The sequence below is a fragment of the Urocitellus parryii genome, chromosome 8, assembly GCF_045843805.1.
Source record: "Urocitellus parryii isolate mUroPar1 chromosome 8, mUroPar1.hap1, whole genome shotgun sequence".
Classification (NCBI taxonomy): Eukaryota; Metazoa; Chordata; class Mammalia; order Rodentia; family Sciuridae; genus Urocitellus; species Urocitellus parryii.
Genome location: NC_135538.1, coordinates 91899075 through 91926159, shown reverse-complemented (window position 1 = coordinate 91926159; position 27085 = coordinate 91899075). Strand labels below are relative to the sequence as shown.

The 27085-nt window shown below is 36.2% G+C and overlaps 1 protein-coding gene across 1 annotated transcript in view; it reads right to left on the bottom strand.

Annotated features, from left to right (window-relative positions):
* Positions 1-27085, bottom strand: part of Eys (EGF-like photoreceptor maintenance factor) — a 1574159-nt gene that overhangs the window by 124391 nt on the left and 1422683 nt on the right. The window contains 1 exon segment of the mRNA XM_077801488.1: positions 8990-9162. Coding sequence (XP_077657614.1) covers positions 8990-9162 — 173 coding nt within the window.

Genomic DNA, 27085 nt, shown 5'->3' with positions numbered 1-27085 from the left:
CAAAGTCTTCATGAATGAGTTTAGTGCCCTTATAAACCAGCTAGATAGTCTCTGTATCACTGGGGATATATTGAGAGGACTAACCAGGAAACCAGCCCTCACCATAACAAGATCTACTGGCACTTTAACCTTGGACTTCTCAGCTTCTGTGATGGGGAAATAAATACATGTTTGTTGTTTATAAGCAACCAGTCTATAGTATTTTGCTACAGAAGCCCAAATGGACTATGATGCTTACATACCTGTCTCGGCACCCTTTTATGCTTCCAAAAGCCCAGGTTCAATCTTTGTCTTCTATTTTCTGAAACTTCTATCTGGACAGTTCTTTTCCTGTGTTTTATGTGGCATGCTCCCTATTCTTTAGGTGTTCATCCAAATACCTCCTTTGAGAGTTGTTGTCCTGACAACCTGTCTACAATAATGCCCTTCACCATAGTTACTGTCTATCACTTATGGTTTATTTCTTTCATAATTTCTTCTCAGAAGTTTGTTTTTGTGCCTTGAACCATTTTTATTTTATTTCATCTCCTCAATTAGCTGGCAAGTTCTATAAGGGCTTTAAATTTCTGATACCTTTACCTGGATTTGTAGCTTTGTAGTACATATTAATGGATGGGCTGATTATTTTGAGAAATTCCTCTGGATGGTACATGCAGGAGTTTTTTTTCTTACTTACACTTATAGTCTAATAAATTTTGTTTTGTTTTTCCTGTATCAAAAATCAATAAATCTCTGCATCTTTTGAACCCTAATTGAAATCCAAGAGATGGGAATAAACAATCTTTTTTTGGTACATGAATATGTGAAGATATATACATATAAATCTTCATTTCTTATTTTATATGATTAATCAATCTTCAACTGGGAAGCAAAATGATGACTCATTCCTTAGTAATCAAATTTATTGCAACCAATTGCATTTTCAATTTTTTTGTTAATTTTTAAAATATATGTTATTATTAGTGCATTAGAGTTTGATAAGATTGTGAGGTTCAATTTTGACATATTTATGAATTGCATATAACATAATTCGATCCATTTCAATCCCCTGAACTACTCTCTCCTTTTTTCCTTACTCACCCTGATCCCCTACCTCTACTTTATTGGTCTTCCTTCTATTAAACCATTTTTAAATTTGTGCATTATAGTTATACATAAAAAAGAAATTTATTGTGATATACTCAAATATTCACATAGCAAAATTTGTTCAATTTTATTCTGAAATTCCTCCCCTTTCTCATCCCTGCTCATGTGCTCTCTATTCCCTTCTTCTACTCCAATGATTTCTATTTACATGAGATTCACTTCCCCCTTAAAAAAAATTCCTTATTTCTCGCTTGCTTCCATATATGAAAGAAACATTCAATCCTTGACTTTTTGAGCTGGTTTTACTTCACTTAGCATGATGTTCTCCAGTTCTATCCATTTAACAGCAAATGACATAATTTTATTCTTTTTTATGGCCGAGTAAAACCCTTTGTGTACATATGCCACATTTTCTTATTCCATTCATCTGTTGAGGGTCATCTGGTCTGGTTCCATACCTTGGTTATTGTGAATTGCTCTACTACAAATGATGGTATGCATATATCATCTTCATATGGTATGCTGGTTTTAGTTCTTTTGGATAAATATAAAGGAGTGGGATAGTTATGGCCTTGAAGAAAGAGCTTACAGAAAGGAAAAAATCTTTGCTAGCTACTCTTATGACAGCAGATTATATAAAGAATTGAAAAGCACCCCTCCCTTCAAAAAAATTCCACCAAAAACCAACCAAATAACCTAATCAAAATGGGCATATGAAAGACATTTCTCAAAAGAAGAAATGCAAATAGCCAACAAATATATGAAAAAAATCAATATCTTTAGCAATTAAGGAAATGCAAATCAAATAGACATTGAGATTTCATCTCACTCCAATTAGAATGAGAATCATCAAAAATACAAATAACAGTAAATACTTGTTAGGATATGGAGAGAAAGGTGCACGCATACATTTGTTAGTAAGGTGCAGGCATACATTGTTAGTAGGACAGAAAATTAATGCAACCACTTTGGAAAGAATTATGAAGATTTCTCAGAAGACTGGGAATGGACCCATCATTTGAAAAACTTATCTAAATGAAATGATTATGTTTGAGAAACATGAGGTTTTTTTTATAGGAAAGGGCAAGACTTCAACTTCATGCAGTCTACAATGTTTTTCTTATTATAAAATGACTTTGATTAACATCTAGTATAACACTGCCTCACACTGAATAAAATTCTCAGGGGATGGGGAAGTAGCTCAGTGCTAGAGCACTTGCCAAACATGAGCTCTGGAGTGTGATCCCCAACACCATGGGTTCTTGCTAATTTACACAGGCTGGCCTTAAACTCACAATTCTCCTGTCGCAGCCTCTCAAGCATCTGAGTTTACAGACACATGCCAATGTTCCCAGATTGTTTATTACCTTATGGTAAAAATAAAGATAAAACAGATCTGGTCCTGTGTTGATTAAATATAAATATGTTACTTTTTATTATTTCTGAAAGTATTTATATACACATTGATTTCATGCTAATATCAAACTAACGCTAAATTCTTAGACAATTTGCTTCTTTTTTTTTAATTTATTTTTTTAATGTTGGTTGTTCAAACCATTACATAGTTCTTGATATATCATATTTCACATTTTGATTCAAGCGGGTTATGAGCTCCCATTTTACCCCGTATACAGCTTGCAGAATCACATCAGTTACACTTCATTGCTTTACATATTGATAAACTCATGTCTGTTGTATTCTGCTGCCTTTCCTATCCTCCACTATCCCCCCTCCCCTCCCCTCCCCTCCCCTCTTCTCTCTCTACCCCCACTACTGTAATTCATTCCTCCCCCTTGTACTGTTTTTCCCTTTCCCCTCACTTCCTCTTGTATGTAATTTTGTATAACCCTGAGGGTCTCCTTCCATTTCCATGCAATTTCCCTTTTCTCTCCCTTTCCCTCCCACCTCTCATCCTTGTTTAATGTTGGTCTTCTTCTCGTGCTCTTCTTCCCTAGTCTGTTCTTAGTTACTCTCCTTATATCAAAGGAGACATTTGGCATTTGTTTTTTAGGGCTTGGCTAGCTTCGCTTAGCATAATCTGCTCTAATGCCATCCATTTCCCACCAAATTCTATGATTTTGTCATTTTTTATTGCAGAGTAATACTCCATTGTGTATAAATGCCACATTTTTTTAATCCATTCGTCTGTTGAAGGGCATCTAGGTTGGTTCCACAGTCTTGCTATTGTGAATTGTGCTGCTATGAACATCGATGTAGCAGTGTCCCTGTAGCATGCTCTTTTTAGGTCTTTAGGGAATAGACCGAGAAGGGGAATGGCTGGGTCAAATGGTGGTTCCATTCCCAGCTTTCCAAGAAATCTCCATACTGCTTTCCAAATTGGCTGCACCAATTTGCAGTCCCACCAACAATGTACAAGTGTACCCTTTTCCCCACAACCTCGCCAGCACTTATTGTTGTTCGACTTCATAATGGCTGCCAATCTTACTGGAGTGAGATGGTATCTTAGGGTGGTTTTGATTTGCATTTCTCTGACTGCTAGAGATGGTGAGCATTTTTTCATGTACTTATTGATTGATTGTATGTCCTCCTATGAGAAGTGTCTGTTCAAGTCCTTGGCCCATTTGTTGATTGGGTTATTTGTTATCTTATTGTCTAATTTTCTGAGTTCTTTATATACTCTGGATATTAGGGCTCTATCTGAAGTGTGAGGAGTAAAGATTTGTTCCCATGATGTAGGCTCCCTATTTACCTCTCTTATTGTTTCTTTTGCTGAGAAAAAACTTTTTAGTTTAAGTAAGTCCCATTTGTTGTTTCTAGATGTTAACTCTTATGCTATGGGTGTCCTATTGAGGAATTTGGAGCCTGACCCCACAGCATGTAGGTCATAGCCAACTTTTTCTTCTATCAGATGCCGTGTCTCTGATTTGATATCAAGCTCCTTGATCCATTTTGAGTTAACTTTTGTGCTTGGCGAGAGAAAGGGATTCAGATTCATTTTGTTGCATATGGATTTCCAGTTTTCCCAGCACCATTTGTTGAAGATGCTATCCTTCCTCCATTGCATGCTTTTAGCCCCTTTATCAAATATAAGAAAGTTGTAGTTTTGTGGGTTGGTTTCTGTGTCCTCTATTCTGTACCATTGGTCCACCCACCTGTTTTGGTACCAGTACCATGCTGTTTTTGTTACTATTGCTCTGTAGTATAGTTTGAGATCTGGAATCGCTATACCACCTGATTCACACTTCCTGCTTAGTATTGTTTTTGCCATTCTGGGTCTTTTATTCTTCCATATGAATTTCATGATTGCTTTCTCCGTTTCTACAAGAAATGCCGTTGGGATTTTGATTGGCATTGCATTAAACCTATAGAGAACTTTTGGTAATATCGCCATTTTGATGATGTTAGTTCTGCCTATCCATGAACAGGGTATATTTTTCCATCTTCTAAGGTCTTCTTCAATTTCTCTTTTTAGGGTTCTGTAGTTTTCATTGTATAAGTCTTTCACCTCTTTTGTTAGGTTGATTCCCAAGTATTTTATTCTTTTTGAGGATATTGTGAACGGCGTGGTTGTCCTCGTTTCCATTTCAGAGGATTTGTCGCTGATATACAGGAATGCCTTTGATTTATGCGTGTTGATTTTATAACCTGCCACTTTGCTGAATTCATTTATTAGCTCTAATAGTTTCTTTGTAGACCCTTTTGGGTCTGCTAGGTATAGAATCATGTCATCTGCAAATAGTGATAATTTAATTTTTCTTTTCCTATTTTTATGCCTTTAATTTCTTTCATCTGTCTAATTGCTCTGGCCAGTGTTTCGAGAACTATGTTGAACAGAAGTGGTGAAAGAGGGCATCCCTGTCTTGTTCCAGATCTTAGAGGGAATGCCTTCAATTTTTCTCCATTCAGAATGATGCTAGCCTGAGGCTTAGCATAAATTGCTTTTACAATGTTGAGGTATGTTCCTGTTATCCCTAGTTTTTCAAGAGTTTTGAACATAAAGGGATGCTGTACTTTGTCGAATGGTTTTTCCGCATCTATCGAGATGATCATATGGTTCTTATTTTTAAGTCTATTGATGTGGTGAATAACATTTATTGATTTCCGTATATTGAACCAACCTTGCATACCAGGGATGAATCCTACTTGATCATGGTGCACAATTTTTTTGATATGTTTTTGTATCCGATTTGCCAGAATTTTATTGAGGATTTTTGCATCTAGGTTCATTAGAGATATTGGTCTGTAATTTTCTTTCTTTGAAGTGTCTTTGTCTGGTTTCGGAATCAGGGTGATGTTAGCCTCGTAGAATGAATTTGGTAGTTCTCCCTCTTTTTCTATTTCCTGAAATAGCTTGAAAAGTATTGGTATTAGTTCCTCTTTAAAGGTTTTGTAAAACTCTGCTGTATACCCGTCCGGTCCTGGGCTTTTCTTAGATGGTAATCTTTTGATGGTTTCTTCTATTTCCTCAATTGATATTGGTTTGTTTAGGTTGTCTATATCCTCCTGACTCAATCTGGGCAGATTATATGACTTTAGAAATTTATCGATGCCTTCACTATCTTCTATTTTATTGGAGTATAAGGATTCAAAATAATTTCTGATTATCTTCTGTATTTCTGAAGTGTCTGTTGTGATATTGCCTCTTTCATCCCGTATGCTGGTAATTTGAGTTCTCTCTCTTCTTCTCTTCATTAGCATGGCTAAGGGTCTGTCAATTTTATTTATTTTTTCAAAGAACCAACTTTTAGTTTTGTCAATTTTTTCAATTGTTTCTTTTGTTTCGATTTCATTAATTTCAGCTCTGATTTTAATTATTTCTTGCCTTCTACTTCTTTTGCTGTTGTTTTGCTCTTCTTTTTCTAGGATTTTGAGATGAAGTATGAGATCATTTATTTGTTGGTTTTTTTTCTTTTTTTAAGGAATGCACTCTAAGCAATGAATTTTCCTCTTAGAACTGCTTTCAATGTGTCCCATAGATTCCGATATGTTGTGTCTGTGTTTTCATTTAACTCTAAGAATTTTTTAATTTCCTCCTTGATGTCTTCTAAAACCCATTGATCATTCAGTAACCTATTGTTCATTCTCCAAGTGATGCATGATTTTTCCTTCCTTCTTTTATCATTGATTTTCAGTTTCATTCCATTGTGATCAGATAAGATGCATGGTATTATCTCTACTCCTTTATATTGTCTAAGAGTTTCCCTGTGACATAATATATGATCTATTTTTGAGAAGGATCCATGTGCTGCTGAGAAAAAAGTGTAGCTGCTTGATGTTGGGTGGTATATTCTATATGTGTCAATTAAGTCTAGGTTGTTAATTGTATTATTGAGTTCTATAGTTTCCTTATTCAGCTTTTGTTTGGAAGATCTGTCCAGTGGTGAGAGAGGTGTGTTAAAGTCTCCCATGATTATTGTATGGTGGTCTATTAGATTCTTGAACTTGAGAAGAGTTTGCTTGATGAACATAGCAGCCCCGTTGTTTGGGGCATATATATTTATGATTGTTATGTCTTGTTGGTGTATGGTTCCCTTGAGCAGTATGTAGTGTCCCTCTTTATCCCTTTTGATTAACTTTGGCTTGAAATCTATTTTATTTGATATGAGTATGGACACTCCTGCTTGTTTCCGCAGTCCATATGAGTGATATGATTTTTCCCAACCTTTCACCTTCAGTCTATGTATATCTTTTCCTATCAAATGCGTCTCCTGCAGGCAGCATATTGTTGGGTCTTGTTTTGTGATCCATTCAACTAGACTGTGTCTCTTAATTGGTGAGTTTAAGCCATTAACATTTAGGGTTATTGTTGAGATATGGTTTGTTCTTCCAGCCATAGTTTGTTTATTAATGCTATTCAACCTGATTTGTTTTCCTCTTTGATTATTTTCCCCCCTTTAGTGTCCTACCTCCCACTGTTGGTTTTCATTGTTGTTTTCCATTTCCTCTTCCTGTAGTGTTTTGCCAAGGATTTTTTGAAGAGATGGTTTTCTAGCTGCAAATTCTTTTAACTTTTGTTTGTCGTGGAATGTTTTAATTTCATCTTCCATCCTGAAGCTTAATTTCGCGGGATACCCGATTCTTGGTTGGAACCCATTTTCTTTTAGCGTTTGAAATATGTTATTCCAGGATCTTCTAGCTTTTAGAGTCTGTGTTGAGAGATCAGCTGCTATCCTGATTGGTTTACCCCTAAATGTAATCTGCTTCCTTTCCCTTGTAGCTTTTAAAATTCTCTCCTTATTCTGTATGTTGGACATTTTCATTATAATGTGTCTAGGTGTGGATCTCTTATGATTTTGCACATTCGGAGTCCTGTAGGCTTCTAGGATTTGGGATTCTGTCTCATTCTTCAAGTCTGGGAAGTTTTCTTGTATTATTTTACTGAATAGATTGCTTAATCCTTTGGTTTGGAGCTCTGTGCCTTCCTGTATCCCAATGACTCTTAAGTTTGGTCTTTTGATATTATCCCATAGTTCTTGAGTGTTCTGCTCATGGTTTCTTAGTAGACTTGCTGAGCTATCTATGTTCTTTTCAAGTTGAAATACTCTGTCTTCATTGTCTGATGTTCTATCTTCTAAGTGATCCACTCTGCTGGTAGTATTCTCAATTGAGTTTTTAAGTTGGTTTATTGTTTCCTGCATTTCTAGGATTTCTATTTGTTTGTTTTTTATTACCTCTATCTCCCTGTGAAATTGATCTTTTACTTCCTGGATTTGTTTGTCAATGTGATCTTTCATTGTCTGATTTTGCTGTCTCATGTCTTCCTTGAGACTCCAGATCATCTGAAGCATGTATGTCCTGAGCTTTCTATCTGACATTCCGTCTGTTGCAGCTATTACCTCTTCTACAGTTGAGTTGACCTGCATTGCCTGTGGTCCTTTCTTTCCTTGTCGTTTCATACTGCTGGCGTTTCTTTCTGCTTGGTGAAATTGTTGTGTCTTTGATATTTTCCCTCTATTTATTTATATTGCTCTTGTATAGTTGAAAAATCACCCTTTCAGGGCAGGTAGTGGCTGTGATCCTCCTCCAATTAGTGTGATCCGTCTACCATGCTGGCAGGCCCAAGTCTGCTCTGCTGGTCAGTCAAAGGTCCGCCTACCCAGCAGGCGCCAGGGGCACCTGTGTCACTCCATAGGTTGCTGGGCCTAACCTCCCGATGGGTTGCAGGTTCGCCTAGCTTGCAGGCACTGGGTGAGGGGCCGGTTCCGCCCCTCAGTAGGCCGCTCGGCCCGATCTGCCAGTGGTCACAGCCCCGCCTACCTTGCAGACACTGGGGGAGGGGACGGGCCTGGCCCTCAGCCGGCCGCCGGACCTGTCCTAGTGGGTCCGGTCCGCGTTCCCCGCAGGCACGTGTAGCTGCTCTGTCACTTGGCTGGTTGCTGGGCCTGACCCCGACAATTTGCTTCTTAAAGTAATCTTATCATATAGCATCTTGTTATTTTGTACAATTTAGGCTTTACACATCCTAAATTTTCCTAAGGAGAGGCATAGAACTGTTCTTCATGATTTAATTTCTTGGTATATAATAACCAAGTCATAATTTTGTTATGTTTAAATGTGAAATAATTGGGTTATGATATGTAAATTTATTACTATTATGCCCTCAGTTTGCCAAAATGATATAGGATACTTTTGTTCCTTGTATTGCTCTTGATTTTCCTTGTTACTTTCTTATTATTAGATTGACTTTAAGATTTTATAATGCATAGGTTTTCTGCAGTCTAACCTCAGGGAAAGCTCATTATGTCTTTTGTAATTACGTGATAGGTATGAGAAACACCTGCTCAGTGATCAGTGTCAGTAGTGAGTCTTGTCTCAACTAATTTGAAAAGAACCAAGAAAAGAATCTGATGTATTTGATCCACCAGGTGCTATCCTTTATGTCTCTAAGTCACTTCTGTCCTCTTCATCTCTCTCTGCCTGTGCCACATGTTTAATGTCTTACCGTCAGTGCAGAGGGGTCCAGATCTCCCATACGGACAGAGGCAGACAAAGTCTGTTCCGGATTTGGGAACACAGGTGGCACCATTTCCACATGGGTTGTTTTCACAACTTGCAAACTGGCACAGCTTCCCTGAGTACAGCCTTGGACACTCACAAAACCAGTTGTCACTGTCACTGAGAAAAGAAAAGCAATTTCAAAAATCAGAAAACAACTGATATTTTATACACATACATGCGCATGTACTCATGCATATATAAATAAAACTACAAAAATTGCAACTTGTCTAATAAGTGGAGTTTTTCTTCCCTTTTTCCTGTGTTTTAATGTTTGAGTATTTTTATCTGTGTGTTTTATATTGAAAGCAGATGGATAGCTTTATAGATTGTCAGAAGCAATGAAAGCTATTTTAAGCCATCTATTTTTGTTTTTGATTTATCTCATCTTTTATTTCACACTAGGTGCCTTTTCAGGGATTCATTAAATATGTGTGCTGCTGCTTCAATAAAGTGCTTCAAATGTCTATTAGGAAAAGCCATCTCAGGCTCAAAGCTCAGAGGAGAATTTTAAGCTGTGATAAGCTCCCTATATTGACAGCAAAGTCCTCCAAAAGCTGCACTTGTGTAATTCTGAAAAAAGGCACAGTGGGGAGCTGTAATGACTATACAATTCTCCTACTTAAAATATGGTTTGGTGGCCCCAGGCTGTGAGTGTCTATGAAAGCAGAGCTCAGGAAAAAATACTCCTCTTACTTGCCAGGAAAGCATTCTCAGGAGGGGGAAGTGACTTAGAATCTGTTATTTCTGCCTTCCCTGTATCCATTCCCCTCTTTAAAGTAACAGTAGCCCCAGTTTCCTTGGGAGCACCCACCCATCCATCATTCTCAGCCATGTTGTCTACAAGGGGCAGACTCCATTCTTGCTACCACTCACAGTGTGCAAGATGGGTACATGGGGCACACCAGGCTGCCTGGCATTGGGGGCAGGACCTCTGCTAAACTCTGAGGAGAGTGCTCTTTTTCTGCTGGGAAGCTGCTAGTGGCATTTACTCATCCAGAGGGAAAGCCTTGCTAAGAGTAGATAACTAATATCTAGCAAGGAAATAGGAGCGAGTGGGGGAGAGAGGTTAGTGATGACATTATTTGGGCAGCAGAATCAGCTGTTATTGTGTAGTTACATGAATACACATAGTCTACCCCGTCTTTTGTGTTTTTAAGCTAGTTTGAGTTTTTTGCCACTTTCAATAATATAAATTTCATTCAATATGGATGTTATTTTCTCCCCTTTCTCTCTCATTATTTCCTTAGTCCACACACCTTGCCATATGTGGATCTTTGTTTTTTCCCCTACTTATATCTTACCTTTCAATATGATCGTTAGCTCCTAAAGATAGTTGCCAGAACCAGCCTCCATAATTAGAAAGCTAGCATATTTTGTCTTTATTATTCAGCCTCCTAATCTGGTTGTAGTCTTACCTATACCATGGTATTTCTCTCTTGCTGTTTTCATCTTGTGGTCTTTTCCTTTTCAGTCCTCTCTTAATCCAAAATAAACTTGCTCACAGGAAAAGACAATTTCTTCTGTACTAAATAGTATTTAAGTGAATTGTGAAAGGGTTTGCTTTTCTAAAAATGTTTTTATTTTTATATTAATTCTTTGTGTTAGTGGGATAAAGTGCTATGGAGAAAGTTTATGTATTAACAGGAAAAGCTAGCTTTGTTGGCATGTAAGGCTTGGAGACCCTAGGATTTTACAAATGCACAGGCTAATCCTCTAAGCCATCAGTTATTTATTCCTTTTATAACTTTCAGGGCAATTTCATAGCAGTTTACACGTATGTAATGAACATATAAAATCACATAGGTTTTCAAGGTTGGGGAAAAGGTTAAAGATCAGTATTATGATAATTTCCATTCTAGAATAATGTCTAGGAGTGTAACAAATTAACTTTTTTTTTCAAGACAAAGGAGAATACCATGTATCTGAAAATAAAACCAATCTGAACACTAATTAAGTGCTTTGATCACATAGATCTTAATGGATTTGAGGTGCAGAAAGGGTGCTTTTCTGTTAAAAACCAAGGACAACATGGTTTTTATGTCCTATTGGTAAACCAAGTCTCCTTTCATTTTTGCTTTCATCAGATGTTGTGAGAAGTTGGTTGTATTAATTTGTGTGGTGACAACTGTGTTTATTTGTGCATCAGTAGGCAGATACAGTGGAGAGGGAAATATAGGTTTTATAGAAAATAGTTCAAGGACAGAGATAATCACCTTTTCTGGCTCTCTAAGGGCAAGTGTACAGCCCTTTGTCCCATCTTGATGTCCCTCAGCCTTTCATTAGTGGCTGTCAACTTTAACCATTGGAGATTCTTCCAGATGATGGCACCTGTGTGTACTTCACTTTGAATTACACCTTCAAGTTTCAAAAGACTAGAGTGCCAGATATTTCACCAGTAGACTTTTTAAAATCTAGTTTTGCTACTGACTGTACCACATGTGAATCTAATGGTTTCTTCTATCCATATCTTGCCAAAGATTCCCATTACTAGATCCAACTTATTCAGAAGCTACAAACTCAGAGATTTTCTCTGTCACTTAAGCCACTTTGATGCTTTTCCACATCCTGAAGCAGAAGGTAACATTGGCCAGAAAAAGGAATACCCATTGATGGATTGTATATAAAACAGTAGACTTTCAGAAACAGTGATTGAAACAATATCATCCTTCTTTGCCCAATTTATCTTGTTCAGACATTGCTGAGAATTTGTTTGGCACTATTTAGAATAACAAGTTATATGAGAATGTAATCACATGAAATGTATATTTTTTATATGAGAAAGTTTTAAAAATTTTATCCTTCATAAGAACAGCAAACCACATAGAAACTGTAGTACAAATCCCTCTCTGAGGAAGTCATGACATTTTTATGAATAAAAAGTAGGTCTGGAAAAGAATCCAGTTGTTGGTGAAGTTTTTACCTGTGCACCAGAATATCATATTTTTGCCAGTTTCTTTCAAGCAATATTTGCTTGAAAGAAATATTTGCAACATATGTTGCAGATAGAGCCATGTGCCAAAAAGTTAGTAAGACTCACTTCTACAGTCTTTGGGGAAGACAATACATGAATAAATCTCTGTAACACACAGCATGTGTAACAAGAAATGTAGATGCAGCAAGAATTTGAAACTTCAGCTCTGTAACATGTGAATTCCTATGAAAGCAGTTTCTGAGGCTTATCTGTGGTCCAATCACAGATGTTACTAGAGAGTTCTCTCTGTGGCTTTTAAAGTGCATAATCCTCTGCTCTCCTGAGATTCTGATCTGGAAGTTCTGGGGTGAGGCCAAGATTTTGTATTTTTAAAGTCATCAGGTAATCGTCATGTATAGTTTACTTTAAGTTTAAAGGCAACTCCCTGGGACAACTTTTCTTTTTAAGAGTAAAATTTGATGGGCATTAATTACTATTGAGTTCTTAGCATGATGCCAGGGCATTATAATTTTATTACTCTTTGGACTATATTTTAACTTTTAACTAATATATATCTGAAAACAAGATATTTCTATATCAAGGTACAAAGATTATAGAGGGTTTTTACTTTACTAGCACAATATGTAGTCTGCTGCATATATAATTACACTTAACTATAACATGAAGGAGGAAACCATTCACTCAGTTGGTTTAAAACTCAGTTTAAAAAAATACCATGCATCTAAATATATCTGTATGTTTTGGCACTTTAACCACTACAGAATATTAGATTACAAGTCTACAGTATGGTAAGCATAATGAGTGACTGTCATTGAGTTTCTATGGGTATTAAAAATTATTTTTAGAAAAAATTATCTAATTAAAAAAACAAAAAAAATTTGGTTTAAAAGAGGTGCCAGGTTTTTATATAACATAACCAGATGCCAGGAAATCTTCTAGAACTAAAAGGATTTCTGCACATATTAGCTTAAAGAATAATAATTCTTGCATTCTTTGTATCTAATGGATCATTAGCAGATTTCAAAGTTGGCCACCTGCAGTGTCAAGAGAGGGAGATTCTCAGTGGGAAAGTGTGCAGAAATGGATCCTTATGAATAATGTCTCTAGATGTTTCTAAAACATAAAATCACTATTGGTGGAAACAACTCATCGCTATGTATAGACTTTTCTATTTATAGCACTTCAGGCTTAAGAGAGAATGCAAATAAGATCCCAAATAGCTGTGATTCCAGTCAAGCGTTCATCCTGTTTTCATGAATTTCACAACATCACAGAGAGTCAGCTAATTACAGAGCAGTTCCTCCCCTCCTCTGCAGGAATCTTCCTCACAATTCTTGAATTCTTGTTGGAGGAGCTGTCAGCTGTGTATGGAGACTGAGATCCAGCACCATGGACAGCTTTCCTTTGTCTGTTTCTTGGGGAGCTACCTAAGTGCTTACTACTTTCTGCAGGAGGAAGCATCACTATATTCAACAATTTTCTTTTTTTAACTTTTTAGAAAAGTAGCCAAGCATGAAAATGATAGGAAAATGGAAAATCAAAATTGTCTCACGGTGGCCTAGAAAGTGAGCTTGGAAAAACACTGTCTTTTTAGTATACCCATGAACAGAGAGCTCAGGGAAAATGTCCTGATACAAGATTTTTTTTTTTAATATGAAAAGATTTTTACTAAAGGCAGAAACAAAGAGGTAAATTATGGAATCATATATGTGCTGAAATCATATAAGAAGAAATAGTACATAAACCAGGAGAATTCGCAAACAACATAAACATAACTTTTTCTTCCTATTCTAGGTTATGTTCAACGCAGTCTTGTAGGTATTTTGTGAGGAAAAATTGAATTTATGTTAAAAATCTCTCTCTCTCTTTCCTCTTCCATTTTCTCCTCTCCTTTTCTCCCTTCCCTCCTCTTCAAACCATGGTTCCTTTCACAGAGAAGTTTTCATTGGTGAAAAAAGATGATCATATTTCCATTCCAGCAAAAGTATTGGGAACTTCTATCCAGGAAGAGATATTTTTTTTATTTTTAAAAAATTTTAATTCATTCTTTTTAGTTGTATATAATATTAGGATATACTTTGACATAATCACAAAAGCATGAAATATAATTTTCTCTACTTCTGTCCCCAGCACTACCCCTCTTCATGCCCTTGGTCCCCTCCCTCTATTCTACTGATCTTTCTAAAATTTATTTATAGTTTTTTTTAAATTAGTGTCCTGTGGATATACTTGATGTTGGGATTCAGTGTGGGACATTCATTTATGTACACCTGAAAGTTCGGTGAGATTCATTACACAGTTCTTCCCTTTCCTCATCCTTCTGTCCTCTCCCTTCATCCCCTTTGTCTAATCCACTGATGTTTCCTCTATTTTGAAGAAATTCCTTCTCCCTTTTTTTCCTGTCCAGGAAGAGACATCTTTTCCCTGTCTTTTGCTTTAAGACTCTTTAGTCCTTATGAAATGGAGTAAAAATTTTGCTTTCAAGGGAGAAGCCTCAAAAATTTTCAAACCCCAAATGGGGGGTAAAGTGACCATTTATCAAAATAAGTTAAATGGGATCTGTAAAAGAATGTGTCCAGCACACTATTTGGCATTATCAGTTGCCCATTATATGCTAGGGAAAAGAGGCATTGATGAAGCACATAACTAGTTGATTCTGAATGAGTTAGTGGTAGGGTAAGAGCAATGTGATGAAATCTGGTGCAGTGGGCTGCAGAAGAAGGCTGAGGTGTGGAATAATGACAAGTGACAAAATTAAATAATTCATTAGTAATTTTTCACTGAATAAATGTATCATTTCAATTTCTAAAATTACTGCCTCCAAGGGCTGGGTTTGTAGCTCAGTCATTGAGCACTTACTTGCCTAACATGTGTGAGGCTCTAGGTTTGATCCTTAGCAATGAAAAAAAAATTACCTCCTCCAAATAAAAATTATCTTAGAGTCTTATGATTAGGTTTTGTGCTGAAACAACAATTTCATAATAGAATTTGTGCCTCTGTTTTCATTGCAAAATTAGTCAGTCTCCAGTCTCATGAATGGTAAGTGCAATTTGGGTGGAATTTAATATAACAGAATCAGTAAATAATATGTTTATGAAGCTCAGGAGCTCCCAGGTAATATCCTGTAAAGATTATGTGCCTATTTGGAAGCTATTTAAGACTAAGCTTTTGAATATGCTATTTTAACTCATATTATCAAGAAACAAAATTCTCTTAAAATATTTAAGCCAACAACCCATTCCCTTGACTTTAATAACGTTCATATACATACAACTTCTAATCATATCTCAAATGGTGGATTCACCTATTGTCAGGAAGGTAAAAACACAGCATACAACGTTATAGTTATTCCTTTTAGATATTAAGATCTAGTTACAAAATTTCATAGAAAATGTATTCCTTAGAAACACAAGAAATAGTAAAAACCAATTCTCTAGAAAGGTACATATTTATGAACATTCTTTGTGGGTATGGCTTCATTCCCAGGTTGAATTTGCAATGAGAAATGTAAGTTTCTGCAATTTCTCACTATTCCACATTCTTTCTGCCATTGAATTTTTATGCTTCAACTTTTGGTTAAGAGGGGTTAGATATCACAAAAATATAGGGTAGATCAAAGGAAGGGTGGAGGGACAGGAAAGGGAAGGAAACAGGAAATGAATTTAATAAAATCATGTTATATGCATAAATGAAAACACCACAAGTGATTTCACCTTTACGTATATATAGAAATCACTAATCAAAAATAAATAGAGGAGCAAAAGAAAGATTAGTAGAATACAGGAAGGAGATTAGGAGGAGGGGGAGGGAATAAAGGGTAGGAAAGGTAAGGTAAGGGGGGAATGGGGAATGAATCAAATTTCTTGCATATATGATTTTTGTCAAAATGAACCCAACTGCTATGTATAGCTATACTTTTCTAATAAAGAAAAGATAAAGAAAGATATTTAGATTTCTTGCCTATAAATACATTGATTCAGCTGTCTTGCTTTTAAAATGTATGTGTTTTCTGTCACTGAGAACAAGAAGGTGACCTTTGGAATTGTCCCAGATTTTCTTATATAGAATCAGTGGCTTGAGCAATGCACACCGGAGATTACTAATGGGCAAGATGTATAATGCCATCTATTGAAACCACATGGTTTATTTAGACTATAATTTTAAAATCAGACACAAGTTTAGGGGCCTAATTATAAGAAACAAAATCAAATTCACCACTCAATATTTACTACCATGCAAGAGATCATTTTCTTGTTTTGGGCCCTAATGTAGATCTTCATTTCGTGGGGCTTCCTCCCTGTAGCATAGACTACATATTTACATTATCTTAAATAACACTGCAAACTTATCTGGCAAGATATTTTCATTAATTTTGGCTTTGATTCCTTTTCTCCTTCAACACAACATTTGTTCCATCCACTTTAATCAGAGCAATGTATTTGAAGCATAGAGCATAAGTAGGACTGGATTGAGATACAAGATGACTCTGACCTTGTTAAGACTTTGAGCAGCAATTATCAGTGAGCATTAGGCATCAAAGGGTTTTGGTTAGGCAAGTAATCATACTATGTTTTAGAATTATCATTTTAGGACTACAGTATGGAAAATATAGTAGAGAGCAGTAAATCTGGAACAGAGTGTACCAGTTATTAATTTACTGTCTCTCAGGTCCAGATCCACCTTTTATTGCCCTTCTTTGTGATACAAAAAGGACCCTTTGCCAACTGAAAGGATGCTAAGCTTTATTAGTATGATGCTGAAAAGGAGGGTTTCCTTCCCTGAGAGTGGTGTACTTCCCTCTCTTCTTACTTATGTTGGAGGCATGTGAAGGAAACTCAGTTGTGCTCGCCCCCCAGCAAGACTCTGCAGAACTTCCTCAGGAAGAGAATTGGCCCATGCCCCATCTGAAATCCCAGCTAGAAACTCAGGTGCCCTAGTGGGCAGATTCCCAGCAATTTTCAGCAGCTCCCTTGCCCTTCAGGCTTTTCAGGGAGCTTTCCTGCCCACTAGTGGGTGGTCTAATCAGTTTTACAAGTGCTCTGCTGAGCAGAATTCTACCAAGTTCAGGAGCACTACTGTGGGTGATTTCTCAGTGAGCTCCCTAACACCCTATAGGGCAGCTTCCAGTGAGTTTCAGGAGTGCCCAGAAAGTGGCTTCCTAATAAGGTTTTTTAGCACCCCAATGCATAGCTTTCTCCTTCCAGTCCTGGCCTGAGGCTCTTCAGTGAACTGTCATCGAATGACCACAGTCTGCCTGACATGCCTTAGTACCAGCTTGTGGGTGTGTGTGTGTGTTTTCCAATTTGTTCCTTCCTTGGGTTCTCTTTCTCAGCCCTAGTGATAGGAATGTCTTCCTATATCCACTACACTACACCTGAAATCTTTAATGTACCCTTTACTTCTTAAAAGTTAATCACCTGATATTATTTACTTTTTCTTTTTTAGTGCTGGGGACCAAACCCAAGACCTTGCTCATGCTTGGAAAAGCTCTGTGCCATTGAGCTGACTCCTGACCAGACCCTGAGTTATGTGCAGAAATTCAAGCACAACTATAGATAAACTCAGTGGAAATAGGAATGGACAGAAATGATTTGAGAGATGTTCAGGAGGAAAAATGTCTCTTTATCTTGGTGTTTGGTTTCTGGTTGGGCAATTGATTAGATTTTGGTGCCATTTTGGAACTAAAGAATACACATTCAGAAAGTAGGGGTAGAATATAATGAGTTCATTGTTATGCATATTATTTGAAGCATCCACGGATGTGCTAAAAATGTGCTATGTAGAAATGTTATAAATATAACCAGATTTTGATTAAAATCAAGAGAACCCATGGATTATAATGCTAGTTGGTAGAGGGAGAGAGATAACTGAAGGAGAGAAAACTTTAACTCCAATAACTTAAGAATTTAAAGTGCTAAACCAGCTATTTACTCTATAGTGAAACGAGGAAGTTTGCACTAAAAATGCTTACACATTGTATTTTTGTTATCACTAAATGGAAAGATATCATGTGTATAGTGACATGGTGCGGTAGAATTGTTTTTACCTTTAAATGAATACATAATCTCATAAGTGCAATTGCCATGGATTACATAATTATGAAATATCTGTTCTTCCTGAGGACATTTTGGTTAGCTTCTTGGGCACAGTCATGAAGATGAATGCTATGTCTATCGAGGACAAATGGCTGGACAAAAACCACCCAACTCATTTTCATGCATTTGTTTAAAATGATTATGATGATGAGTCTTTATAAAATGAAACTTCTGGAAAGAGTGCTAGAGGAGGGGGGGATGATCACCCTCTATTTCCCTTAGCCTATTGTTATTCCAAATGTATTATTTAAATTCAAAGATTTCTCGTTTTAAACTAATTGTGAAGTAGAAAGACTGTGATTTTATTTAAACTATTTAACAATTTTACCTATTTTAATATAACTGTGGTATTATTAGGGTTCAAATATACACATATTTAGGGTATGATCTTAGAGGGATATTTTGTGTTATGCTGATGAAACTGGGATACTAAGATTGGAGAACTGGAAATAGCATCCCTGAAAAAGGAACTACTGAAAATAAATCCCTTCTTCTCTGCCTTTGAAATAATGAGCTTCTTCCCCCCCCACACACACACCTTTTTTTTTTCTTTTTTAATCCTAAAAAGAGTAATTTGAGTTTTAAATACAAGAGATTGAAAGTGGCTTCAGGCCTTTTCAATTAAAAGTTTTAGTTTGGAACTTTTTGCACTGGAAAAGACTGAATTTCTTCTTGGAGTCAGTTGATGTGACGTTAAAATGGACAGTGCTATTTCTTTGAAAACCCTGTACAATGGCCAGCCCTCATCAAAGGGAACTTCTGCTGGAGGCAAGCTTCCCAGCTCTGTGACCTTATGGATGGAGAAGGACAGTTTTAAAAGGCATTTATACCTAGTTAACACTTTTTTTTTGACACTCTATTAGATGTGACAATTTTCTTTTACGTTAAATGGATTAAAAACGAAGAAGAAGAAGAACAGTCAACTTTCCCTGCTGTTTCAATAGTTTCAATTAGTTTCTTTCCCCTCAATTGCTCCATCAGATGGGCCAGATAAGATTTCGCGATTTGGGGGATCATTTTAAGCTTCTTTTACAGCAGTTTGTTATTTTTAAAGCTCCAATGATTCACTATAAAATGCATCTCCATCTGCAGGAAGCAATTCCTAAATTGCTTTACTCAACAAATCCAAAACTGCTAGGCTCACTATTGCACAGAAATAGAACTGGCTTGGAAAGGGATTACCTATTGGGTTCAGAAAACCTCTTTGAGACATGTCATGGCATCAAGCAGATCTCTGAACGCCAGAGAGAACTTCTATTTTCTTTTTTTATTTTAAAAGTAAGATTCATTTGAAGTTTTGTTTTATTGTTTTGAACTATTTTCTGGTTTTAAAAGTTACATTTTCTGGCAAGTAACATAGATGGGTTATAATGCAAACTTTCCAGTTCAAACTGAATAAAAAATTTCTAAGCAACTTAAAATAGTACTTGAACAGACACATTTAAATACATTTTTTTTCTCAGAATTTATTCAATCTTCAGTTGAAATTCATTTCTGAACTCATGTTCCTTAAAGTTAATCCTTCTTATTCCCCACCCTGTGGCACATATATGCAAAATATTAGTCTTCAGCCTGAAGATGTTATTTCCATTAATCATATAGTTGAGTTGAAGTTTTGACATAAGTTTTATCTACATTAAAGAGCAAAAAGGGTAAGAAAATATTGGCTTGTTTCAGTTGCTTTTAAATCCAATACAAGTAAGAAAAAAGAAAAAGAAACCTAGGTCGAAAAACAGAACTTTAATCACATGTAGGAAATCATTGTCATCCTTGGGACTTAGAAGGTTTACTATTCTACAGGATTTTTAAAGACAAGACACAACTTATATTATTAATACTATGTCAGCATTTTCCCAAACCTGATTTAGCTTCTTGAACTAGAAAAAAGATACACACTGGAAATTTTAATTGAAAAGAACCTGCAGCCACTTTCAACCCTCTGATATCTAAAATCAAGTAATCTCTTTTTAAAAAGAACAAAAGAACTAGCTACTCTGGAAGTTCTTCAGGAGTCATTTTATCCCCCAAAGTAGTGTTAGTAACTGTCTCCATTCTCTTGGGAAGCCTGTAGGTATGAAGATCATGATGTATAAAACGGACTATTTAAGGGATACTACATCTTATTGCAAAAGATGTCACCGGGATTTCCAGTAAATGGCTTTGTGCAAATATTTTTCAGGGATACACCATTTTCTAAAGGCAGGACTATCAAGTTGCGTTTGATTTTGCACTGAAGTTCCTTAAAGATGTCCTATAAGCCTCCATGTGGGGAAAAGGGGAAGGCCTTTGACCCATTCTGCCATGCTTCAATCAGAGCTGGTTACTTTTATCTTCAGTCCTTCTCATCCGTTCATCCACCCAACATTTACTGGACTTCTTCCCTAAGCCATGTTACTGCTAGACACTGTAACCCTAGGGTGAATAAAATAGATATAGTCTCATTTTGCATTGTATTTGTAATCTGAATGAGAAAAATTAAGGAATTAAAAATGGATAAATCTAAAATGACAAATTATGTTAAGTACTAAAAAAGAATATCACATGGTGCTGCAGAACACTGGAGGGCCTATTTTATTTTTTTAAAGAGAGAGTGAGAGAGCCAGAGAGAGAGAATTTTAATATTTATTTTTTAGTTTTCGGCGGACACAACATCATTGTTTGTATGTGGTGCTGAGGATTGAACCCAGGCCGCACGCATGCCAGGCAAGCGCGCTACCACTTGAGCCACATCCCCAGCCCTAGGAGGGCCTATTTTAAATGGGTGATCAAGGGAGCATTTTCAGTGGAATTAATAATTAAATTAAAAAGCAAGGAATTGGTGGGGAGTGAAACAGATCAAATTATAGTATAAGCATGGATGAATATGCCACAATGATACCCACTATTCTACATAATTAGCATGCATCAGTTACAAAACAAAAAGGTGAGAAATTGGGCTAGGTGGATATTGGGGAGTGTCACTTTCAAATAGGGAACTGTATGTGTGAAGTTTAGAATGTGCCAATGATAGGCTTCTCACAAGGTCCAGCAGAACAGAATCCCAATAATAGTGACTCTATAACCCCTTCTCCCATTGGCTTTCTTCCTGTTTTGTTTCCTTCTCTTTAGTCCAATACTTGCTCCTTGTGATCACTGTCAGTAAGTTGCTTGTGTCTAACCTTGTGCTACCATCTCTGCTTTCTTGTCAGGGAACCAAAACTATGTCCCTGATCTCTGTTTTGTGAACCTTCTGTGTTTGGATCCCAGTTAGGTCTTATGTGCTTTTCCTAGAAGTGTTTTCCTCTTTGCATGATTTGCATAACTGAGGGCTCTTCCTTGTTAAGTCTCAGACTACATGTTATCCCGAGAAGGGTCTGTCATCCTGTGTAGGCTCTGACTGCTCATCCTTAATTTCATAACTCTTAGTATATTCATTAAAACTGGTGACACTTGAAATGCTTTCATTTTTTACTAGTTTATTCAATTGCATATTGAAGTGTTCATCTTCTTCCTAGAGTGTAAACTCCAGGAGAGCAGAATCCTTACTGTGCTCATGTTCGCCCAGCCCAGGACAGTAGCTGGCACACAATGCTTACCCAAGGAGTATCTGTTAAAGGAATTGACAAATGAAACTATATGAAATAATAGGTGAAATAATAAACTGCAGAGTATAATGTTTTTCTTTTAAGAAACAAGTTCCTAAAGTGTTCTTACTACTGAGGAGATACATGTGAAACTTTAAAAACCAGCCAAAGATATCTGAATTTCTAAATGGAGTTTCTCCTACGGAAAACTTTTCACTTATATTTAGTTTCAAAAATCTCCTGACTAGAGATTACCTTTTGTTACCTTTGCAACAGAGGGTGTGGGCTGTCAGGGGACCTAAAGCAGCCTTGCATGATGCTGGGAGTATTGTACATCCTGATCTGGGTTGTGGTTGCTAGGGTGTACACACGTGTATAAATTCATGGGGTGCACTTGAGATTGTGTGCTTTACTCTATGTTAAGTTATTCTTATATATATTATTTAAATAAACCTTGATCTAGTTTGATTCTTGATGAGCAAAAATACGAACTAATTTTATAAGTTTTAAGAACATAAAGGCTTCTTTCATGTCAAATTTACTTTTCAAACAGTCAATCAAATCCTGATTTTTGAAATCTTAAGTGGGTCAAATAGGAACACCTTGAACATATTTTTACATTTAATATCAAATACTCTTTATTAACATAATGAAAAAATGCCATGTAAATTCTTAGAACAGAGAAGTCTTCTTTTTTTTCCCTTGAGGATATTATTATTTTAAAATGTGACTTTGCTATAAAATATTACATATCAAATTGAAATACTTTATTAAAGATCATGGAAATGACATATCTTCAAGTTGTTTATTTTTGCATTAGTCCTATAAAAATGTTATATTGGCTATATGGAGCTCTTCCATTTTTATTAGATTTTATTGGATTTGTATTTGCCTCTCTTTCCATTTGGGTCTTATGCTAAATGACATAGCTAAATTAATACCAACTTATGTGTACTTTATAAATGAAAATCTAATATCCTCCATTACCTTAATCAGGAATTATGTTTCATAAATAACAATTAAGTCTTTTTTGTAGTTCAGTAGTAATGCTCTTTTTCTGCAAGGTACTAAGTAATTCAATAATATTAGGGTAGACCTCAATTCTGGACAAGTAGGCTGCTTCTTTTTGTGGTGTAGGTTGAAAAGCTGGATGTTCTCCAATCTAAAAATTTATGTCCATTGTCTCATGGCTGCTCCATGAGAATCCATCCTCTGTGCTTGACTCTTTTGTGCAGAAAATTAGACATTCTTCTCATACTCTAAGGATGACTTCAGTGTCACCATCTTAATGACACAGTGGCCAGAAGTAATTTCTCTTTTCTTTGACATATTGATATTTTTGCTTATCCATTCAGGCATTCAAAAAATATTTATGAAGTCCTGACATAGGCCACAGGTTGGTCTTTAGGATAGAAAGACATAAAGCATGACTGTAACTTACCATGATTTTAGTCTCAATTAGTAGTTCTTAATTATTTTTACAGATAAATTGCTAGGAAATTGACAAAAATACAGTTTCGGCCAAATCTGCCTCCGCCCACCTGCTTGGGACCCAGGCCCAGGGTAGGCCTGAGTCCATCCTGCCACCAGCAGACACCCGCTGGAGCTCAGACTCTGGCACAGGACCACCTCCGCAGACCTACCAGGCCCAGGGTAGGTATTAGTCTGCCACCCCACCTCATCCTCCACCTGGGAGCCCAGGCCTAACCTTCTTCCATCTTGGGACACTGCAGACATCGCCATAGCCTTCCCCATGTAGTAGCCCCTACCTTTTACAACAGACAGGGCCTAGAAGCAGCTGCATCTCAGGGCAGGCATCCCAAAGACAGTGTAAGCCCACCCCTTCAGACCCATCTCTAAAAGACCTGCACCCATCTTGGGACACCTCCAATGCTATCTTGAGTCACCACCTTTAGTTGCAGTAGCATACATTGAGGGACAGCTGCAGGGTCTGGAAGCCTAACATCAAGGTGAACAGATAATCTGCATGGATACCACAAGATTATAGGGTAGAAACTGTAATATCTCAGATCCACATTGCAAGAAAGGAAGACACATAAACAATATGAAAAAAAAACAAGGGAGGAAAGTGCCCCAAACAAACCAGGATACTACAATAACAGAACCCATGGACAGCAAAGTTGATAAAATATCAGAGAAGGAGTTCAGAAGGTTCATAATTAAAATGATCTGTGAATTAAAGAATGACTTAAATGAGCAAATACAGGCAAAAATTGATCACTCTAACAAAGAGATAAGAGAGCAAATACAGTTAGCAAAAGATTACTTCAAGAAAGAGATAGACACTCTGGAAAAAAACAATTGAAATGAAGGAAACAATAAGCCAAATAAAAAACTCAATAGAAAGCATCACCAACAGACTAGATCACTTGGAGGACAGAACATCAGATAATGAAAAAAAAAAAGGTACAATCTGGAAAATACAGTTGGCCACATAGTGAAGATAGTAAGAAACCATAAATAGAACATCCAAGAATTATGGTATAGCATCAATAGACCATATCTAAGAGTTAATGGGATGCAGGAAGGCGCAAAGTTCCAAACCAAAGGAATGCACAATGTATTCAATGAGATGATATCAGAGAATTTCCCAAGCATGGAGAATGAGTTGGAAAACCAAATACAAGAGGTTTACAGGATGCCAAGTGTACAAAATTACAACAGATCCACACCAAGTCACATTATAATGAAAATGCCTAACATACAGAATAAGGATAGAATCTTAAAAGTTGCAAGAGAGAGGGACCATATCACATATAGGGAGAGACAAATTCCTATTTCAGCAGATTTTTCAACCCAGATCCTCAAAGCCAGGAGATCCTGCAACAACATATACCAAACTCTGAAAGAAAATGGAGGTCAACCAAGAATTATATTCAGCAAAATTAAGCTTTAGATTTGATGATGAAATAAAAACAAAAGTAAAAAGAATTTACAACTAGAAAGCCTGCACTACAGAATATCCTCTGTGAAATATTCCATGAAGAGCAAATGAAAAAAAAAATGATGAAAATCAGCAGACGAAGGTATTACACTAAAAGAAAAACTAATCGAAGGAGAAACCATGTAAAGTTAACAAAAATAAACAAAAATGGCTGGGAATACAAACCATGCCAAAATAATAACCCTGAATGTTAATGGCCTAAACTCACCAATCAAAAGACATGCACTAGCAGACTGGATCAAAACAAAAAGACCCAACAATATGCTGCCTCCAAGAGACTCATTTTGTTTAAAAAGACATCCACAGACTGAAGGCAAAAGGTTAAGAAAAATCATACCACTCACAGGGACTGTGGAAGCAAGCAGGGGTTTTCATCCTCATATTAAATAAAGTAGACTTCAAGCTAAAGTTAACCAAAAGAGATAAAGAAGGCCACTACATACTGCTCAAGGGAACCATAAATCAATAAGACATAACAATAATAACTATATATACCCCTAACAATGGAGCATCTATGTTCATCAAACAAACTCTTCTCAAGTTGAAGAGTCAAATAGACCAGAACACAATAATTCTGGGTAACTTTAATACACCTCTTTCACCACTGGATAGATCTTTCAAACAAAAGGTGAACAAAGAAATTATAGAACTCAATAATACAATCACTGAACTCATTGTTCAATGAGCAAATACACATTCTTCTCAGCAGCATATGGATCCTTCTCTAAAACAGACCACATATTATGCCACAAAGCAACTCTTAGCAAATACAAAAAAGTAGAGATACTACCTTGCATTCTATCAGATCATATGGAATGAAACTAGAAAACAATGATAATATAAAAAATAAAAGCTAATTCCAACACCTGGAGGCTAAATAATACACTACTGAATGAACAATGGGTTGCAGAAGACATAAAGGAGGAGATTTAAAAATTCATAGAGGTAAATGAGAACACAGATAAAACATCTCTGGGATACTATGAAGGCAGTACTAATAGGAAAGTTCATTGCATGGAGTTAATTCCTAAAAAGAAGAAAAATTCAACAACAACAACAAAATGACCCAACATTACATCTCAAAGCCCTAGAAAAAGAAGAACAAACCAACAAAAAATTAGTAGAATACAGGAAATAATTAAAATCAGAGCTAAAATCAATGAAATTGAAACAAGGGGCTGGGCTTGTGGCTGAGGGGTAGAGTGCTCGCCTAGCACATGCAAGATGATGAGTTTCATCCTCAGCACCACATAAAAATAAATAAATAAAATAAAGGTATTGTGTCCAACTACAACTAAAACAATTTTTTTTAAAAGAAAAGAAGCAATTGAAAAAATTCACAAAACAAAAAGTTGGTTCTTTGAAAAAATAAATAAAATTGACAGACCCTTAGCCATGCTAATAAAGAGGAGAGAAAAAGTTCAAATTACTAACATATGTGATGAAAAAGGAAATATGTCAAACATAACAAATTAGAATTAAAAAAAAAGTCCAGATTCATAAGCCTCACCATGAAGCCACTGAAAGCAGAAGTTTGGAGGATAGGAACTGGGCATGTATACATCTTACCAAGCTCCTGGATAATTGGGATATAGGCCTTTGGTAGCCCATTTTGGACACATCCACAATATTTCCACTGCAACAACATGACCCAATTTGGGGCTAAAAAGAAAATCTTTATGTTGCCATGAATTTCCCCAGTTTTGTTAGATTTAAAGCCTTGGTTATAGTTGTCCCCCTGAGCTCAATATTCTTCTTCTAATGTGAATGGTAGATAGTTAATATCAAGTAAATGTTTGTTGAACAATAAATTATTGACTCAAGTTTTTTCAATTATTCAAACTCAGTGAACTTCATTTAAACATCTTGCATAGCCTGACCCCAGAGAACTTAAAAGTTGAGGGAAACCTGATGCTCAGTGCTTCTTGTCATGCTTTGATTGAACAGTGTCCCAAATAATCTAAGTTTTATACTGAACACAAGGAAATAGTTCTTTATCTACTGGCTTGGGTAACATAAGGATTATCTCAAAGCTATTTTATTTCAAAGTGGAGCATTGAAATTCAGGGAGCATTGACTTTTCTTTTGAGTATATTTTACAGGATTGAAATTGATGTACTTTAAGTTTGAATTTTAAGATACAAACAAAATCAATTCTCAGTTTCCTAGGTTAAATAATATAAAATCAAGTTATAATAGTAAATGACAGGGTTTCCACAGGCTAAGCAAAAGGAAAAAAATATATGTATGGTAGCACTGTAAAAATAAAAATATTATTATTTTATATCACTTGGTTAACTATTTGGAAGGTTTCAGGAAGAAGGAATGTTGGGAAAGTTTCAACATAGCACTTTTTCAAAATGATAAACTCTATAGGGAATTTGGCAATGAGGTGATAATGAGATTATGAGGTGCTAAATAACTTGGTTTCTGCTATGAGTTTTTTTTTTTTTTTAGTCCATTTCCTTTAGTGATGTCTTAGAAC